Genomic DNA, 21,492 nt, shown 5'->3' on the forward strand with positions numbered 1-21,492 from the left:
TATAACAGAGTAAGTCTCAGAATAGGATTAAACATTTTAGGAATAATGGGAATGTGTACAGTTCCATTAGGAAGAACAAAACAATTTTTACAATTCCAGGGTACGTCTAGATTGCAGGACTTTGTGGACAAAACCTGGGGAGCAGCCAGATTGTAAAGTGCATTCTGTTGACTGTAAAATGGAAAGAAAGCTGGCTTAACAGATGGACCCAACAGGTAGTGGTCAATGGCTCAATGTATGGTTGGCGGTCGGTTTTAAGTGGAGTGCCCAAGGATTGGTTCTAAGGCTAGTACTGTTCAACATCTTTATTAATGACCTGAATGAGGGGATGGATTGCACCCTCAGCAATCTGTGGATGACACGAAGGTATGGGGACAGGTAGATACACTGAAGGGTAGGGATAGGGTCCAGAGTGACCTAGATACACTGGAGGATTGGGCCAAAAGAAATCTGATGAGGTTCAACATGGACAAGTGCAGAGTCCTGCACTTGGGATGGAAGAATCCCAAGCCTGTTACAGGCTGGGGACCAAGTGGTTAAGCAACAGCGCAGCAGAAAAGGACCTGGTGATTAGTGGATGAGAGACTGCATAAGAGTCAACAGTGTGCCCTTGTAGCCACAAAGGCTAATGGCATACTGGGGTGCATTAAGAGGCACATTTCCAGTAGATCTAGAGAAGTGATTCTTCTCCTCTATTCAGTTTGATATGATCGTGTCTGGGATGATTTAGTTGGGGCTGATCCTGCTCTGGGCAGGGGGGTGGACTAGATGACGACCTGACTTCCCTTCTAGCCCTAGAATTCTGATTGATTCTCTGATCCAAAGAGAATGAAGAGAGGCTACTCTCAGTGGTGACAGATTATAGAACAATGCACAATAGTCTCAAGCTGTGGCGAGTGACAACTAGATTGTATATTAGGAAAAACTATTTCACTAGGAGAATGATGAAGCTCTCGAATGGGTTACCTAGCAAGGTGGTAGAACCTGGTTCCCGAGAGGTCTAAGTCCCACCTTGACAAAGGCCTACTGGGATGATTTAGCTGGACTGGTACAGCTTTCAGTGGGGGGTTGGACTCACTCACCTCTTGAGGTTTCTTCCAACCCTATTATTCTATAATTCTAAGGAACAGAGAGTGGGGTGGGGGGTGAATGTGCAATGCCCCTTATACTGCACCATGGAGGCATCACTCCAGGGGTTGCTATGGGTACTCCCCTACAGTTAGGGGGAGCCAACAGTCATGCTGAGCCCCTGGACAAGGTGTGGGGGGAGGGGCAGCTGCACACTCCCAGAAGGGGCAGGGCCAGGGGGCAATCACTCCCTTTCTCTCCCCTCCCCTGTGGTTGACCAGCCTGTCTATCGGTGCTACTAGGAGAAAATCTTCCAGAACTGGTGCACAGGGTTAGCATGCATACTTCCTGTGGAATGCACAAGAGCAATCACTCAAATAACAGCTTATTACATTCTAAAGGACTCTGGATAGATGCCATGCCTTATCTGGAGCCAGCTTAGCTTGCCACTTTAGAAATTTATGTGTATTGGCTTTGACAAATTCTCTAATACTGCAAGGGATAAATTACAGGTGTGTGTGTGTGTGTGTGTGTGCGCGCACGCATGTCCATGTGGAGATTCCACACCCAAGATTATGCAAGTGATATCTCTTACCTTTAAGCTTCACTTGCCTAATGAAACCCCAGAGGGAAGGTAAGTTAAACAAACTGGCTGGGACGTAACATCTCAGCCAGTGCAATCTGCCTCAGCAATGTTCCCATTCGACTCATCTCCTAACTGTCCCATCCTCAGCTGAAAGCTGCTGACCAGATTTTGTTTTTGTTGGTCTGCTGCAGGCCGTATGGCTAAGCAGGGATTGTGGGCACCTTGATCTTCCGCATGTCTCTCTTCTGACAGATTTCACCACTGAGGTCCCTGCAAATGAAACTATGCTGATAGAAAACACAGTTATCAAGGGCTGAATCTACCACATCTTCTGTATCTTCTGCCAAATGGCACCAGCAGTATCTTACGTTATTAATATTCAAAAGCTGAATTACAAAACAAAATATATGCATTTTTAGATTAAAAGCACTTAAGCTACTCAGAGGCAGAACACCATGTCTGTGTATATCACTTCCAACTACTCACAGCAACTCCAGAGAGATTTTAGGCTGATTGAAAGGTTATCCGTTTTTACATTATATTACTGCCTTAATTTTTCTGCTTTGTTCTTTGCCAATGCTGCTGAAATCACTGCATTTTTAATCAAATAAATCTGTTAATTTGTATGAAAAAGTCCCCTTGTGGTGATTTGTTTTGGTGTATTTTACATCTAATATGCTGCTAGTTGACAAATGCAAAACAGTTACTATCTAATTTCCTGTAGAGTCCAAAAGTATTGTTAATCGAAAAAGCTGTTTATCTCATTAATCAAGGTGTTGTTCAGAGATACATGTAAATACTTAAAACAAAAAAAATCCCTTTTAAAATAAAATACTGTACTCCTATTATCTCTGCAATAAATAATTTCACTTTTATTAGATGACTTACCATGATATTTATTTTTCAGTGCCATGAAATAATTTAAACACCACTAGGGTTCTAATTTAGAACCATTAATTCCTATAATAAGAAAGACACTGTGCATGCTCAAAAATAATTTCTCTGAACACAGAAACATTTGAAAAACAAACCATTTAGAAATTAAGCCCTTGGGGATAGTGTAGAATACATATTATAAACACTCACATTGTTTATTTATACCCACACAAAGTAAAATCAAGTTTATCCTATATCAAACTCGTTTTTAATCCAAACTTTTAATAAGAATCTTGCTTTTGTTTGCCTCACATGAATTATTTGCTATTTACCAAGTAATTTAATCAGTATTTGAATATATTTGATGTTCCCAAAATAGTTTGAATAAGTGGGGCAGTATTGAATATAAAAAACATTAAGTAAACATGAATATTATATTCCTGGAACTGCCTTGCTTTAGTAGTGTTAAAGTTGTAAGTTTAAAAAGGTCACATTGGGGTCTCAAGTTAACTTATCGTAATAAATGAGGCCGTGTTTGTAAAATTTTCTGCTATTGTTTTCAGAGCTAGATGCCTTTGTGAATGGCTCACTACAAAAGGAATAGTACTTATGTACACTGGAAAAAAAACAGTTACTGAGCTTTTGTAACTGTTGCTCTTTGTGATGTGCTGCTTGTGTGCGTGCACTACATGCAGATTAACTCTAGCAGCTCCTGGTGTGTGTTTGCAGTAGTAAAAGGAGCACTGCTGGCTCAGCACCCCCTCAGTTGCCTCTCACCAATAACTCCAACAGAGGAGTAGGCCAAGCAGCCGAGTGGATCATGGTGCGGATATGAACAGTAGCTGTTCTAAGAGGAGGAAGTTACTTACTCACCTTGTGCAGCAATGATGGTTCTTCAAGATGTGCACCCCTGTACCTCTAATCAGAGGTTTTTAGTGGCAGTGTCCATTGAGTCAGTGCATGTGCTCTCTCCCCCGCATGGTCTGCCTCGAGGCTACCTAGCACTGCCTGGACAAAAGCCCCTCACTTCCTTCTCCACTGCAGAGCCCCACAGACAACTCAGAAGAAGAAGGGACACTGTTGGTGATTTATGTATAACACAGAGGTCCATTGTGACATTCACATGGGTATTCTTGATGAAAGACAGGAGTATGTACAGACACTCCTGCCAACGCTTAGCTCCAAAGAGAGATACAGAGGGTTATTTCTGTAGAAACTATTTGCCCTGTACCTTGTGGCTGTGTAGACAAGATCCCCAGGCATCTGTCCCAGGTTGATGAAGCTGCGTACCATATCAAGTATGCTACTGAAAAGCCAATCGCTGCACGAGGATTAGCGCTTCAGTTCCGTGAGGACAACCTTGAAGAATAATCTGGGTGGAGCAGTCTGTTCTGCTAATGGTCCTGCCCAAAGGTAGACTCTAGGAAATCTTTTCATTATAGAGCTGGAATCAGAGCTGCTACCCTGACCATTTTGAATCTCTGTGTCTTCCCCTATTGTTTAATGTCCTGGGCATCACATAGGCTTGAAGGGGACACCAACCTTGCTTCGATTTCAGGATCAGAAATAATGGGAGTGAGCCCCCTTGTGCTCCTGAGGTGCACCAGGACTGGTTCAATGGCATAACAAATTTATATATTTCCTGGTGACGTAGGTTATCAGGAGAAGGGTCCTTGATGGGGGACATAGGAAGGGCTGGAACGGGGAAGGAATGCAAATTGAATGGTGTAACTCCTTGAAACAGTCCTTGAACCCATCTGTCAGAGGTGTGAAACAGGGACAAGTATCCTCTGAAGAGCATGACAGATGGCAGAACAGAGCAGATGGCAGCTGATGCTGCAACATATATTATCCAAGGCCCTAGGTCACCCCATGAAGAGTGCGTAGAAGAGGTGGGTTCATAGGTAGCAGACTGGGATACAGGCTGCTTCAGCTTTTGAGCCCTGGTCTCCTTACACTATGGATCATAACTGTGCTTGGATGGTGAGTACTGAGCAGCTGAGAAGCCTATCTTCTTTTCTGCTCTGTGTGGTAGATTCCCAGGGAGTATAACATGTTCCAGAAATCCAGGACTGGAGAGAAGAATTTGTCTCCTCTGCAAAGAGCTTGGGCCCTTCAAGCTGGAAGTCTTCTGCACTTCTCTGGGCAAAACCAGAAAGCTGTAGTCAAGAAGCCTGCCTCAGTACCACTGTCATGAAGAGCGGGCAGGATGTTGTATCACCTAAATACAGTGCTGTCTCTAAAACCAACCTGGTTAGTATCTGATCCTCGTTAAGAGCGAACAGAACTGACAGTATATGCAAATAGAGGCCCCACTTCTGGAATACAATATTGGTGACCCCTGGGTGAAGAGACCACTTGTGGTGAGAGAATAAGGACCTGCTGATATGACCCAAAACTGTGATCTGGACTCCCAGCCTATGTGATGCCCAAGTTGAACAATGTATTTCACACATATGTCCCACAGCCAGAGGGTATTTTAGCATAAGGCCAAAGGTCAAGCTCCTACCTGCTTGTTGACATAAAACACTGAAGCCATATTACCCACCAGAATGTGTGGCAGAAAGGTGGCCCATCCTATGCAGGACTTGAGCCTGCAAGCAGCATTTGACAAGTCAGCTGGTCAAGGTACAGGCAAGGTACTGGCACATTTGTTTGTCTTGACATTTGAGGAAGACTGCAACAACTGCCATGCACATTGTGAAAATGCATCAACCTGCTGACAAGCCAGACGGAAGCACAGGGAAATGATATTGGTATACTAGTCTCCTGATGGAGACCAAGGAAACCATGTGGATCTTCCAGTTTTTAAAAGATATTTATTGAGATTATGCAAATCCATGATGGGCCACAGAACCCTCCTTAAACATCAGGTTTGGGAAATATTAGCAGTAAAACCTCTTCCCTCTCAATCCGTGAGGAACTTCATCTATGGCCCCCATGCATAGAAGGGTTTGCATTTCCTGGCGATAAGGAGCTGCTGGAGAAGTGTCCCTGAAGGACAAAAACCAGAGGGCATAGCTGACTATTGCAAGGCAGAGCAGTCAGTGTTCCAAGTTATGTAAGACCACACAGGGTGGAAGGGTGATAGGCAGTCCAAAAACAAAAATGAATGATGGATCCATACTTAAGACTGGTATGCTGTCCCTGAATGTTCCTTCAAAAGCATATACCTGTGAGCCGAACTGGGAAGCTGAGGCAGTAGCTAGAGACTGACAATGTTTCTAGCCTTTTCCCTTTCTTTTGTATGGCTCTTGCCTGGAAGGTGCTGGGAATCTGGGAGTCTGCTGGGGGTGTGTAGAGGCCCAGGTTTCAACATAGGACCATGGAGTCTTGGAGGCTGTTCAGTTTAGAGTCCATTTGTTCAGAGAAAAGGGAGCTACCCTTGACGATTAGACTGCTTCACTTTGTGAAAGAGGCTCAATGACTGGCACCATGAACAGCACCTCATGGTGACAACAGATGCCATTAACAAGCAGTACTGAAGCACCTTAAAGACAAACAAATTTATTAGGTTAGGAGCTTTTGTGGGTAAGGCCCACTTCTTCAGATGACTGAAGCAGACAACAGGAATCCAGGGTATATATAGCAGGGTTGGTGCAGAGGAAGGATGGAAAATGGGGGGTTACTTGTCACTAGCAAGACCAGCAGCCTCTGGAGCTGAGTGCAGGCATCTCTACAGTTTGAGCTAAAAGCACCTGGTGAAAGCAAATTAAGTTAACTAGTACGTATCCCATTCCTGTGAATAGCAAAGGTGGGTAAATTTTCCATGTAATGCATAAGATAGTTGAGATCTTTGATAAGGCTCAATTGAAATGTGTCAAATTTGCAAAAGAATTCCAATTCAAATATCTTCCTCTGTAATTTTGTGGTAAAATTCTTTTGTAGAAGAATGGCTACTTTAAAATCCATGATTGCATGTCCAAGGAGTTAAGAAGTGTTCCCCATAGGTTTATGTGCATTGCAATTCCTGATGTTAGATTTATATCCATTCATCCTTTGGTGCAGAAACCTGTCTGGTTTGTCCAATGTACATGGCAGAAGGGCATTGGTGACACATGACCACATTAGTGGATATACAAGTGTATGAGCAACTGATGATGTGCTTGAGTCCTGGGATGGTGTCACTGGTATAGATAAGGTGTCAGAGTTGGCAACAGGGTTTGTTGCAGGCATGGGTTCCTGGGTTAGTGTTTCTGTGGTATGGTGTGTGGTTGCTGGTGAGTATTTCCTTGAGTTTGGGTGGCTTTCTGAAGGAGAGACCTGTTCTGTCACCCAAGGCCTGTGAGAGTGAGGGATCATGTTCCAGTACAAGTTGTAGGTTGTCAGTGATGCCTTGGAGGGGTTTATGCTGGGGGTGATGACAAGTGATGTTCTGTTATTTTCCTTGTTGGGCCTATCATGAAGTAGGTGACCTATAGGTACTCATCTGGCTCTGTCAGTCTGTTTCTTTACTTCCCCAGATGGATAATTAAATTGTATGAATGCTTGATAACATCTTGTAGCTTTTTGTCTCTGTCAGCGAGATTGGAACAGATACAGATGTATGTTAAGGCTTGGCTGTAGACAGTGGATCAGGAAATGGCTCTCAAGTGGAATGGTCCAAGCTGAGATTGATGGGGGGGTTGAAATTGTTCAAATCCTTGTGGAATTCTTCAAGGGTCTCCTTACCATGGGTCCATATGATGAAGATGTCATCAATGTTGCATAAGTAAAGGAGAAGTGCTAGAGGATGGGAGAAGAGGAAACCCTGTTCTATGTCAGCCATAAAAATGTTGGCATATTGTGGGGCCAAGTGGATGCCCATAGTAGTGCCACTGACTTGAAAGTATAAATTGTCCCCAAATTGGAAACAAAGTGGGTGAAGATAAAGTCACATAGCTCAGCCACCATATGTGCCACAGCATTGTCAGCGATGGTGTTCCTGACAGCTTATAGTCCCTCGTCATGTGGAATATTGGTGTAAAGAGCTTCTGTATTCAGGGTGGTAAGGATGGTGTTTTCAGGAAGTCAGTGGTGTCTCAGAGATAGCTAGGAGTGTTGGTAGCCTACGGCATGAGGAGAAAACCAACATAACAGGATAATCCTGCGGTAAGGGTGACATTACTTGAAATAATAGGACATTCAGTGTGTCCAGGTTTATGGATCTTGGGTAGCAGACAGAATGCTCCTGGTCAGGGCTCTGTGGGTGTATCTGTGTGGATTTGGTCCTGAGCTGAAGCAGGGGATTTCTTGATCAACTGTTGTAGTATCTTTCTCAGTGGGATCAGAGGAAAGTATGCTGTAGAACATGGTCTTGGTGAGTTGTCTGGCAGCCTCTTGTTCAGAGTTTGACTTATTCATAACGACCATAGAACCCCCACCTTTGTTAGCCTCTTTGGATTATAATGTCAGGGTTGTTTCTGAGGCTGTGGATGCATTGTGTTCTGCATGGCTGAGGTTGTGTGTCACTTGGTGGTGTTTGTTTACAATGCCAGCCTGTGCCCATCCGCCATTGTTCTGACTGCAGAGTCAGCTGCATCCACAGCCATCTTAGGGAGAACCCAGCCACAGCCTTGCAGTCCTCTGAGTTGGTCAAAAACTCCTGCCTTGACTAGAGGGCCAGGGAATCCTTAAATTATGCCATTGTGTCCACAGGTTAAAATCATACCTCCCCAACCTGATGAGAGATATGTAACGGGGTGCTGGTTGGTGAATCAGCCTTGCATCTAATCAGTTCCAGCCTCTTATCCTCCTTATTTTGGGAGGCAGCACTGAACTACCCTGTCTGTCCTGCTCATTTGTGGAAACCAGTGGGTAGCATGGGTTTGTCACAGCACCCTGGGTAGATCCCAATACCACCTCATTAACTGGCGGGGCCATTCTGAAGAGAGCTGTTGCAGACAAAATGTCAGTTAGACTGTGCCCAGACACCTTCATCTATCTAACTTCCAGGTCCAAGTTTACAGTGATCTGTTTCAGGGGCTCATGATGGGGCCACAAAGTAAGCCAATGGGTTACCAGGGCCTTTGACTACCTTGTCCATAGATGATGAGGAAGAAGCTGGTACTGCAGGAGGTGAATGCCTATTCTTCTTCCACCTGCATGGCTTCCATTGGGGTGCTTCTGGGACCTCAGCTGCAAGGTCACTTCTGGAACCAGCGCCCAGTACTAGGTAAGATAAAGGAGTGCCTCATCTCTCAGATGACATTATGTGTGAGCAATGGAAATGGGGCATGAGTACTAGTGGAAATCCCCAGCTTGCAATTCTGCCATGGCTTGGTAGCCAAGCACTGCTTGAGAAACAAGTACTGAAGTCCAGTGCCTAAGTTGGATAACAACAATTCTTCAGTAAGCTGAGAGATTCCAGTTTGGACTTGAAGAAAGATGTTTCCCTCGGAGACTACAGTGATGCAAGTACCTGCATTCACCTCTGAGTGATGCCTGAGAACTGGTGACAGGTGAGAGACTTCTCCAGCATGACCGTGGAAGGTTTTCTCTGGATGGTGCCACAATACAGTTAATCACCCCTTGATCCCATTTATGCCTGGTAGCCTTGGCAAGCAGAGGACCTGGTGGTAGTGGTAATTACCAAGGGTATCATGCCCTTTGCCTGGACATCACATCAAGGAAAACCTCCAGAGTAGAAGAGGCTGGCTCAGAGGTAGGTCCTAAACATAGTTCCCACTAAGTTGCACAGCTGTGCAGGTTCTCATTAAGCTCTGTACAAGAGCTATTAAGCTCTGCACAGAAGCTCAGGCCTAGAGCTGGGAAAGATGCCTCCCCACAAGCCCTGAAGCTGCCAGGGAGAAGCCACTTCTGCCAGACCCAGCAGAGAGCAGCCACAGCTGAGAGCCCCTCCCAACCAGCTCCAGCACAGGACCACTGCAGTGAGCAGAGGGAACCTGTTTCCTTCCACTCCAGCATGGAACTACCCAAGTAAGGCTGAGCCTCAAACCCCTATCCATCTTGGGTCTCCTCCTAGCCTGAGCACCCTCCTTCAGACCAAAGCCCTCATCTCTGGCCATACACCAAAGCAGCCCAGAGCCTGTACGCCCTCCTCTTCAAACCTGGAGCACCACTGCTGAACGCCAAACCCTATGTTCAGACCCGACCCAGCATCTGCACCTTCCAGCCAGAATGTTTCACCCCAACCCTCTGTCCCAGCCCTGAGCCACTTTTCATACATGAATTTTGTTACGTACCTGTACATGAAGGTGATGTGTTGCACATGACCTCCACATTCATACAAACAAAAAAATTCATTCCACTCAGGGGGCCGCATTTACACTACAGTGATCTTTCTAAAATGATCTTTTGGAAGACTATATTCTGGATGAGCTCTTCTGGAAGATTATATCCACATGTAAAAAGCAGATTGAAAGAGTGAAACATACTTTCAAAAAAGCACATCCACACAGCCCTGGGTGCTCTTTCAAAAGAATGGGCCATAAAATGCTGCTGATGGAGTCACATGGCCAGAAACCCCTTCTGGGACCACCAGCCATGCGCTCCCTTAAGGGGCCCCTCCGAAACACCCTCTCCCTGCACATGCTGCTCAGGCCTGTTGTCATGCACACAGCTTCACAGAGCCTGTGCCCAGTCCTGAAGCTCAGTCCTCAGAACTATGGACCCAGAGCAGCTCTGAACCTGCAGGGCTTGCCCCAGCTTGCCTGCTGGCCACCCTCCTGGCAGCTGTCCTCCACATGCTATGGTGGCTGGGACTTCACGTTAGGGTCTCCACACACTATGGCCCCTGCCACACCCCTCCCAGGTCATCCAGCATGTGTGGAGCTACCCAGTGAGCTCTGACTGGTGGGATTGGGTGGTCCTGGCCAAGTGGAACACTATGCGCTGGCTGCAGAATTTCCACATGAAGGAGGACACCTTCTTGGAACTCTGCAGCCAGTTCGCCCCTGTCCTCTGATGCCAAGTCACCTGGGTATGGCCTGCCCTCACAGTGGAGAAGTGTGTGGCCATCACTGTTTGGAAGTTTGCCACCCCGGACAATGTAAAACTATGCAAGATGTAAGCAAAGAAAGAAGATGTTGTTAGCGAATTGATTTGCGGATGCATTTTGCCAAGTGACTCTGCATAATTATGTTATCAAATCAGATAGGAAAAAATGTAGCAAGTATAAGCTCACTTATCACATAAATTCAATCCAGATGCTTGAAACCTAGCTCCACAAGTCTGTTCATGTATTCTCAAATCATAGTAGCATATTCTTTTATTTCCTTTTCTCCTCCATCTTTAGCGGCTTCCAGGAGACCTACAAGTAGAATAGTGGTATCCAAGAAGGAGTCCAAGACATGATCTATATCAGCTTTGTGAAGCTGAAAAATAAAACCACTGTCTTTGTATCAGCTGAATGTATTACATACTGTATTACAGGCCACTACAGTAATTATAAAAAGCTCTCATAACTGAATATCAATATACAGTCATTGCAATCTGACCTGTAAATTATTAGTATTTCCATGGTTTTCTGTGTATCATATAAAAAGGGCAGTATCTGAATGGAAATTACTAAAGCTTCAATCAAGCTGCTTCAAAGATTGTAATTTTTAGGGATAATTTAATTCTAAAAATTTACTATTTTACTTACACACACACACACGCACACACACGGACAGAGTACTTTGGTCCCACTTCAACAAGCATTTACAAATGTACTTCAGTTCCTTTGAAGTTAATGGAGTCCAAACTTGTATAGGTTGAACATCTCTAGGTTAGTACCCTTGGGACCTGATCAGTGCTGAACCAGAGAATTTGCCGAATGACAGGAGGTCAATATCTTCTAGCAGCACTGCCAATATTTCCACTGCCTACAGGGCTCTTAGAAGACATTTGGGGTAAATTACAGCTAAATACCAGCACAGAACACTGACAGCCAGAGCTAGCGGCTGTAAACAAACTTTATGGGACCACAAGAGACACCCATAATAAGCAGACAACAGGCTAACTAAAATCATGCCGGACCATGAACGTTGCCAGACCAGAGGGTACCAGATTAAGGAGATTCAACCTGTATTGAAATGCCTCATTGAATAGGAATGGATTGTTAAAATGGATCCAATAAAATAAATCTTCAATTAAATAAATCTATTCTTGTCTTCTTTGTATTCTCTCTTAAAGATCACACTCCAAGAAAGGAGAATATTTTATTTCTGGAAAAGCATATTAATATAATGATGTATATTCTCATTCATACTTACTATCTTATGCATCATGTATTTTCTTAACTGCAAAATTACCCAAAAGTTTTCTATCTTGTTGCAAGACCAACACCACCTTTTGATCAACTAAATTGTATATGGCATGGTAATTATACCAACGAGATCACTGATAACATCTGATAACATAATACAGCAAGGAGAATAATAAACAAGTCTGGTGTCCAATTTTCTCCATTTGCATTAATTGTTCTTGAACTTCCATCTTAAATTATTAAATAAGTGTAGTATTCCAGTACAAATTAGTTCTCAAATTAGATTTCATATAATCTTATAACTGATTGCTGAGAAATTACTCGGAGGATATTTTCTAGGGTCTAAATCTAAATGAGTTCATTGTAATCATATAATACACTCTAGGAAGCATACAAATCAAAGCATTGCATGGAATATAATTAACATTATCAATTATAATTTGTTTCCTAGTAAAAATATGAATTTATTTCATCTAACCCCTTTTTATCTGCACATATAAAAGATGCTGATAGATATAAAAGACATTGACTGCAGCAGAAAAGAAAAGGCATCTTAAAACTAATATTGAAATGAAGAGTCACTAATTGGTTTGCTCCAGTAAGAAATGTTTTTATTTACTATTTTATGGCAAATATCCCTCTGTGAAAAAGCTCAGCGTGAACAAGCACTCCTACAGTTAGGCAGATATGAAAAAAACAAAGCCTATCTGATACTACTCTCCCTTTATTTGGGTTGGGGCATATATACCAACAGAGACAGCAACTGAGAAAAATTGTGCCTGCACAGCAAATTTGGAGATAGATTCCACTACTAACTTTGGTAAACATTTATCTATCTTAAGCCTGCCCAGACACTTGAAGCCAAAGATAAGCATTCCACTGATTTCAACAGGCTTTGGTCAGATTCTGAAGTTCCTGAAAAACGTTGCTCAAGCCAATTTTGGAACTTCTGCAATTAAGTAATATGCATTACTAACAAATTTACCTGGTCTTGTTTTCAGTGAGAGTCAAGTAAGGTTGTTTATTTGTTTGCTCTTCTCCTGATTCAGATAATTAGTGTTTTATGTAAATGATTGTAATGATGTAAATTGATTGGACATGAGATCTGGGGGGCCAGCCTGTGGTGCAGGTACCGGGCTGGGCCGTGGCACCAGCTCTGGCTGTGGCTCTGGGGAAAACCAGGTGGCTGAGCAGCAGTGCTGGGCCCAACCCCTGGGTGAGTTGGCAGCATCAGCCCGAGCCAATGGAGGGGGTGCTTGGCAGGGGTGCTGGGCCACTGATCACTTAGACACTGCTCCCTGCTCTTGCTGCCCCCAGTGGTGAATCTCATGTATGTTGTCCCTATCTTCAGTGCACCTGCCTTTTCATGTTCCAGGAAACCCTGGGATTTCACACACTTCCCCTCACTCAGGCACATGCAAACCCCGACCTTAGGAACCTGCTTACCAACTTTTATGGTTGTAGCTCTTACGGTTTAAGAGGAGCTCTTGAACAAACAGAGCATCGCCAGATACAGGTGGATGCAGCCTCTAATGATGGATTGATAGGGTGGCTAGGTGAGTCGACCAGTCAGTAGGTAAGTCATGATTCCAAGTCAATGGGATGTGGCACACTAAACCCTGGCTCTCACTCAGGTTTGAGCCCAAGTTCTTCTCCCTTCCACACACAAATCAGTCTGATCAGGGTCAGGAAGCAGCCATGACACAGGTCCTAAGATCCTGTTACCAGAGAGGATCAGAGCCCAAGCCCTTCTGTGACACAAATCTGAGCCCTGCCATTCTACAGCATAGATGTAGATCAAGCCACAGAGCCTAGTCAGAAAGTCTGCCGAGTGCAACATGGACACATTATCAGGGCTGTGAATTCCAGCCCCAGGAATTGTACACATAGGTTTACAATGCAGTGGGACTGCTCAAGCACATGCTGGGGAACAGTCCACAAGCCACATTCTACAGACCCTTTTGTTCAGATAGTTCTATACTGCATACTTCTGTGGCTGGCATGTAGTGCAAATACTTGGGCTGCCCTCCAGAATGTGCATAAGTCAGTGGTGGGCAACCTCAGGGTTGTGTCTACGGGCCATGAGACTTTTTGTAACACACGGGCATGCTAGAGTCCGCTGGTTCTAGCTGCATAATTTTATTTCTACCACTATAAGGTGATATATACAAAAAGCTTGGGTAGATAACGTGAGATGTGTGATGATTGTAAACAACATTGACTGTCAAAGCAGCATGCTCGCCCTGAAGTCAATTAAATTCCTGCTCTGGGTCAGTCAGCACTCCCAGCAAATTCTAGGTACGCAAGTGCTACTAGCAAAACTACACTATCCCGGGAGACGATCACAGTTACAACAATCTTGCGGCCCATTGACATGAAGGAGGTCCACTCTTAAAGCCCACTCATTAGCCTAGGTTGCCCATGACAGGCATAAGTAGCAGTATGGCTGATAAAACATACCTTAAGTGAGTAAAATCATGCACAAAGGGTGTGGGTATGTACCTGTGTACTCACCCTATGCAGCTCTCTTCTTGTCCAAGCTCATTTCCACTGCTCTTTTTAGCACAGCATTGTCCCACTGCCTTAGGATGCCCCAGTAAGAAAAATCAGGATGGGGAATAAGAGGTAACAGATGCTATGAGGAAGTGAAGAAAGGAGGGCCTGGCATTCCATGTCTGAAAAAAAGCCTGTTTGGGGCTGACTGGCACCCAGGCAGAAGTGCTGTTCTGTAAGCTGAAGGGCCAAAACCAGAGCCTGCAGGCCCAGCAGCCATGGGAGCAAGTAAGCTCTCTCTCTGCCATTCTTGGAAAAAGGAGGGAGATTTATTATGAAACACCCCACCCCCCCACCAAGGGGAATGTGGATTTTTGGGGTCATTCCCCAAACTTGTCTTAAATAGGGAGTGGCTCAGAGTTACTGGGGCAGGAACAAAGAGGGACAGGGGCTAAAAAAAAGAGTAAATAGAATATTACAGATAGACAGTAAGACAGAACATCTTATTCATCATCATCATCAATAACTGTGGGCTCAGCGCCTGTTGGTGTCTGATGCCTCTCTCACTATTTCCGTCCATCTTTCCCTGTCCAGTGCAGAGTGCCTTAGTTTCTGTTGACTAGCTCTGCACCAATCTACTATATCATCTATCCATTCTCTGTGGAGTCTGCCTCTCCTATTCAAATTGTCCATTATGCCGAATACCAGGGTCTTGATATTTTGTTCATTGTTTGTTCTGCAAATATGCCCAAATAGTTGTAGCTTCCATTTTATAACCTTCTACAACAGGTTCTCTTTTGGCTGTATCTTTCTATATAATTCCTCACTGATCAGTTGCATCCATCCTATTCTCAGAATCTTTCTATAACAACTCCTTTAAAACGCCAATATTCTTCTTTTCGAATCTTTCGTTATCACCCATGTCTCACATGCTGCTCAATACACACATTTTCAAGACACTCAGCTTCACTCTTAAGCTAATTGCTTTGCTTTTCCAGATCTTATCCATCGCCTTCAAACTCGCTCTTGCTTTCTCTATTCTAGTCCCTATTTCCTTCTTACAGTCTAGATCATGTTATGTTGCTCCCCAGATATTTGAACTTCTCTACATTTTCTAGTTCAATGCCATCGACACTGATCTTCCTTTCTATTTCCTTATCTCCAAATACCATTGTTTTTGTTTTATTGATGTTCATAATCAGTCCACACCGCTTCCCTTCTTCATTTAACGCCTGCACTATTTTTGCTAGCTTCTCCTCATCTTCCTCAATGATAACTATATCATCCGCGAACCTCAAGTTGTTAATTCTTTTCCCATGCACAGATATCCCTTCTACATCTTCATTGCTCTCTCCAGATGTGCGATGAAGATGCTCAGCAATATTGGATCTCCTTGTCTCGTATCTCTACTTGTTTTAAACCAGCTTCCCAACTCCCCATGTGTTCTCACTGCTGCCTCCGCATTATCACTGACATCCTTCAACAACTGGATCAATCTGCTACCCACTCCATATGACTCCAACACCGCCCAAGTCCTTGTCCATTCCTTAGGTGCGTGCCTTCCCTTCTTTCCATGCTATATTACATAGTTGGTGTACTTCCTGAATCATGCTTTCTCCACTGTATTTGATCTTCTCTCCCGTGATCTTATTTCCAGGGCTCTTCTTGTTCTTTAGTCATTTCACTGCTTCCCTTATTGCCATTAAATAAATCCATAGTACACTCACATGTTGAATGCTGTGTGCAGATGTGGTCATCTCATCTCAAAAATGGTATTTCGGCATTGGAAAAAGTTCAGAAAAGAGCAACAAAAATAATTAGGTGTTTCAAATGGGTGCCAGATGAGGAGAGATTAAAAAGACTGGGACTTTTCAACTTAGACAAGAGGAGGCTATGATACAGGTCAAGACAATCATGACTGGTGTGGAGAAAGTGCATAAGGAAAAGTTATTTACTTGCTCCCATAATTTAAGACCTGGCTGGCCACCAAATGAAATTAAGAGGTAGCAAGTTTAACACAAACAAAATGATATATTTCTTCACTCAAGGCACAGTCAACCTGTGGAACTCCTTGCCAAACAATGTTGGGAAGATCAGGGCTTTAACAGGGTTTAAAAACAAACAAGATAAACGTATGGAGGATTAGTCTATCGATCTTATTAGTTAGGATGGATAGGAAAGTGTCCCTAGCCTCTGTTTGTCAGATGCTGGAAACACGCAATGAGGCAGGAAATCACTCAATGCTTACTTGATCTATTCATTCCCTCTGGGACACCAGGCATCAGCCACCGTTGGATGACAGGATACTATGCTAGATGGTCCTTTGGTCTGACCCAGCATGGTCATTCTTATGCTCTAACCCTCACTGCCCCACTTTTCTGCCCACCTATTCAGTAATCTAGCCATAAGGCTACTCAGCCTCCTGGGATCCAGCCACAGATGTCTATATAAAATAAAACCCCAAATATCAGAACTATCCCTATCAAATTGGAACATCTGGTCACACCACACCATCTCCCTACTGCCACAGCAATCTCCTGCTATTTGAAGAGACTCCGGAAGTGGGAAAAGACTTACAATTCCAGGGTTCTTGTAACGTTCCCCAGAAAGAATCTGGTAGCAGTGAGCTTCTGAAAACTCTCCCCACCCCTTCCTGTGAGAGCCTTTCACTGACATATGCAATTACATACATAGCATGTGTACAGCTTGTTTTTTGTTTGAACATGTAGCTACACATACGTACTACATGCCACCAGAAGCAGTGCATAGCTTGGAGTAGCCTTGGAGTTAACATTCCCATAGGCAGATATGAAAACAGTATTAGTATCGCTATTAGCATACAACACCTACATTTGTGTAGTCCCAGTTTAATAGCTCAGAAAGAGAGGGTACCTTTCAACAACAATCACAAAATACACAGCGACACCAATCTTGCAAACACACAGCTGGCTTTATGCACGTGGCTGGTGGCATTGAAGTCCAGTGGATGTACTCTCTTTAAAATTAAACAGGTAAGTATGCTCTGCAGGATTAAGGTCTAAGGGTTCCAGTTATATACATGCCAATCTACTTCACTATTTGCCTTATTAGGGGAGAGGTCCTGAACTTGCCAAATTTCATTACAATACTAATATTAAAAAGCCACGATAGCACCATATGAGCTGGATGCTGTTTCATATCTTCTAACAGATTTGTTTTGGATTGCGTAATAGCAAATCAAGTATTCCATACAAAAAATGTGTAAATTGCTTAAATTTCACTTGCAGCTTCGCTGGACAGGGTACGTCATACAAATGGAGGAGTCAAGAATTCCTAAGCAACTCCTCTACAGTGAACTCTCTCCCAGGGCAAAAGGAATGAAGGCAGGCCTCGCAAGAGGTATAAAGACTGCATGAAGGCCAACATTGCTCATTCTGGTTTAAAACCGGATCAGTTAGAGCAGCATGCAAAAGACCAAACAGGCTGGTGTGCTCTCATACGACACACATATGACAACTCTGAAGATCAGCAACATGTACATGGCATTGATGCTCGTGAGAGGAAGAAAGCAACAGCAGCAGCTGCACCAACAGAGCCAGGACAATTCCCTTGCCCCCACTGTGAACACTCATGCCATTCAAAGCTTGGAGTCCTCAGCCACATGCGAGTCTACATCCGATGAGCCTGTGCAAGCTCAAGACGACGTCAGACGTGACGGACTACCTACATACATACTTGCACCGTCCTTACGCATTCAAAGGACAGCCTGATTTTGCACCTATTCAAGTAAAATTAAATCTCTCACAGATTTCAGCATTGCAGGTACAGGCCCTTTAGTACTGTCATGCAATGCTGTATAAGAACACAAATCCCACACTGCATGCTAAGTGCCCCGGTTCTGCATAACACAGATCTCTGTACCTGTACAAACTACCATTCTAGGAACAGGCGCTCGAATAACTGTCAATGCACAACATATGTGTGACATCCAAAAAGTTAAGCCCAGTTTTCTAAATTAATATTATTTCATGTTACATAGCTCTTCTTGTCAGCTTTTTATTGGTTGATTGGTTTAATTAATCTTTGATATACAGAATTTTTAGTTCTTGTTATACTTTGGTTTTGAGAATCTCTGTCCTGAAATTAAGCAAAATGAAGCAGTTACTTTCACAGACTACAGCCACTTCAATACACTTTGTTATGGTATATAAAAAGCTCTGAAATATTGTTGCTGTGTTTTACTTTGATAATTCTTATATAGACAGAAAGGAAACAAAATCATGCAAAAAAACAAGCAAAGGGATAAAAAGGTGAGGAGAAAAGAAAACAAATGACCAAAACAAAGTCCAGACGATTATTTTGTAGTGTTTAGAGCAGTATAAATTTCTCTTCAAATATGATCATAGCAAGCAATTTTACTACTTGGGAAGCTGAACCTCATGAATAACACCATAACAGTGAGAGAAATGCAAGCATACAAAGACGACCAAGAACACCCATGGTGTGCTTATTACTGAGATAGTAAATCTATCATAAAAGAGAGAGAAAGCTGTTTCAGATGCCGTAAACTGAAGGCAGAAAAAAAGAGACTTTTGGAAAACTTTTTTATTGATGTTTACCAGTTTCTCCTTACAAAGGATTTGGATTTGGTTACTCATGTTTCACAGGAGTCAAAGTGAGCCTACACAAAAGTACAACTTATAAAATCGGTGGTTGTACAGTCCTCAGAAGGTAGAGGAGGAGTCTCAGCAGGTCTGAGTATGATACTATTTCAATGAAATTTGTGATAAGAATGGAAAACTGCTTTCTCTCATGCAACATTGACAAAAGGCCTGAAATAAACAAAGTAATTATTAGAGAGAGAATCTCTTTCCTCAGTTTCATTACTAATGTCCCTTTGAAATCTGCACTGTGTGCAGAAAAGCAATCAGTAAATAGGAAAAGGGGACATGCATGGGAACATCAGCCCTAAGAGCCCTTCCAGGAAATAACTAAACAATAACCATAGGCAAAACATCTGTGCAAAGCATAACAGATCATCTATGAGGACAAAGGGAAAGAGTTGTTATGGGAATTTTAAAACTGGCAATATGTCAAGATAAATAGCAGCAGATATTGGAATGCATATGCCATCATCCCTTCCTTAAAACAAAAACAGTCCTGCCAGTGAGGGAAACACTGATCCTGAATACACTGCACACAAATAATTGACATTTTTGTCATTCATGAATATCTTTGGCACCATATATACAGAATGATAAAGACTCATGAAATATTTAAAATAGGTTAATTTTAATTTTTTTTTTTTTAAGAAATTCATGGACTATACAATTCCAAAAATCACAGCTATCCTCTTTTGAATGCCTCCTTCCCAATCCTTTTTTTTTTATTTTAAACTGAAGTTGCTGGTGGGTTTGTAGCTCATGAGGCCCTATCAGCTAGCTAGTGACTGGACCAACATGCCTATAGTGGACATGTATTCTCTGTTGTACATCAGCGCTCACTTAGAAAAAGCTAGCTTCAAATATAACTTCACTGTGTCCATAAAATTTTTTGTTATGTTAAAGCGATGAAGTGACGGAAGCTGTAGAACATTACATAACTCGTGCGATCAAACACACTGTGGCCCTAATCTTTCCAGCTGAGCCATGGAGACTAAAAACCAGCTACTAGAGAAGTCTTAATTCCATATTTCATTTGGGCTTGTAGAGCCTGAAATTCCTTATGAAAGCCACAGAAATTATTTTATCCATTTCACAGGAATATTGTGGAGTATAATTAATGTGTGTCAAGTACTACAATAGAAAAAATGTTTAAAGCCACATATTGGTACAGATAGGACCAAAACTCAGGATTTCATGGATTTCTACTCAAGCCTTAATCCTCCCTGCAATGTGGTCAAGAGGTAGGCAGCACCATTAATCTCCTTCTCAAGCAGCTCTTATGCAACTCAAATATTAATTTTCAAACAAACATGGCTTTTCAAGATTTGTTTGGGCAACATTCGTGTAGATAAGAATAACGATAAGAAGACTTTTGGATAAAGGGGAAACTGTGGATGTGGTATACCTAGACTTTAGTAAAGTGTTTGATAGCCTTACATGACCTTCTCATTAACAAACAAGGAAAATACAACCTAGAGGGGCTACTATAAAGTGGGTGCATTACTAGTTGGATAATTGTTCCCAGTGAGTAGGTTCAGTGTCATGCTGGAAATGCATAACAAGTGGGTTTCCCCGGGGATCAGTTTTGGAACTGGTTCTGTTCAATATCTTCATCAGTGATTTAGACAATGGCATAGACAATATGCTTATAAAGTTTGTGAATACCACCAAACTGGGAAGGGTTGCAAATGGAAGATAATATTATTATTCAGAATCATCTGGACAAACTAAAGAAAATGGTCTGAAGTAAGCAGGATGAAGTTCAGCAAAGACAAATGCAAAGTATTCCACTTAGGAAGGAACAATCAATTTCACACATACAAAATGGGAAATGACTGTGTATGAAGAAGTACTGCAGAAAGGGATGTAGGAGTCATAGTGGACCTCAACTTAAATATGAGTCAACAGTGTGACTTGCAAAAAACAAAAAACAAAAACACCACCATTGTCAGATGTATTAATAGGAGAGTTACAAGCAAGACATGAGAAGTAATTCTTCCACTCTACTCTGTGCTGATTAGGCCTCAATATGGTACCCAGGACTGTGTCCAGTTCTGGGTACCACATTTCAGGAAAGAAAGATTTAGAGAAGAGCAACAAAAACCATTATAGGTCTAGAAAACACGACATAGAAGGGAAGACTGAAAGAATTAGTTTTGTTTACTCTGGAAAAGAGAAGGCAGAGAGGGGACATAACAGCTCTGAAGTGCCTAAAAGTTTGCTAAAAGGAGGAAAAATTACTTTCCTTAACCTCTAATGAAAGGACAAGAAGCAATGGGCTTCAATTGCAGCAAGGGAGGTTTAGGTTGGACACCAGGAAAAACTTCTTGAGGTTCCATCCAGTTCTATAATTCCATGAATTTGTGTGAAATTTCATCAAGCTTGGAAAAAAAATCATAACATTTCTCTAAACTTCCAAATGCTATAACAAGAAAATTTCTGAAAAAATGTACATTCATATGCTTGTTACATGTTTACACACATTCAGATATCTACATTGTGGGCCTTAGTCACAGTGTTGGATCTTATGGGGTTTACATATTTGTAACATTAAAACTGCTGTTTTTAAAAATTATGAGGATATCAAAACTAGGAAATAACTATTTAGATACATCGTTTTATCTATCATTTTGTCC

At 42.6% G+C, this 21,492-nt stretch overlaps 1 protein-coding gene across 1 annotated transcript in view; it reads right to left on the bottom strand.

Annotated features, from left to right (window-relative positions):
• The window catches only part of CTNNA3 (catenin alpha 3), a 751,450-nt gene that overhangs the window by 257,321 nt on the left and 472,637 nt on the right, over positions 1 to 21,492 (bottom strand). The window contains 1 exon segment of the mRNA XM_074999587.1: positions 10,699 to 10,845. Coding sequence (XP_074855688.1) covers positions 10,699 to 10,845 — 147 coding nt within the window.

This window comes from Carettochelys insculpta, chromosome 7 (assembly GCF_033958435.1).
Source record: "Carettochelys insculpta isolate YL-2023 chromosome 7, ASM3395843v1, whole genome shotgun sequence".
Lineage (NCBI taxonomy): Eukaryota > Metazoa > Chordata > Testudines > Carettochelyidae > Carettochelys > Carettochelys insculpta.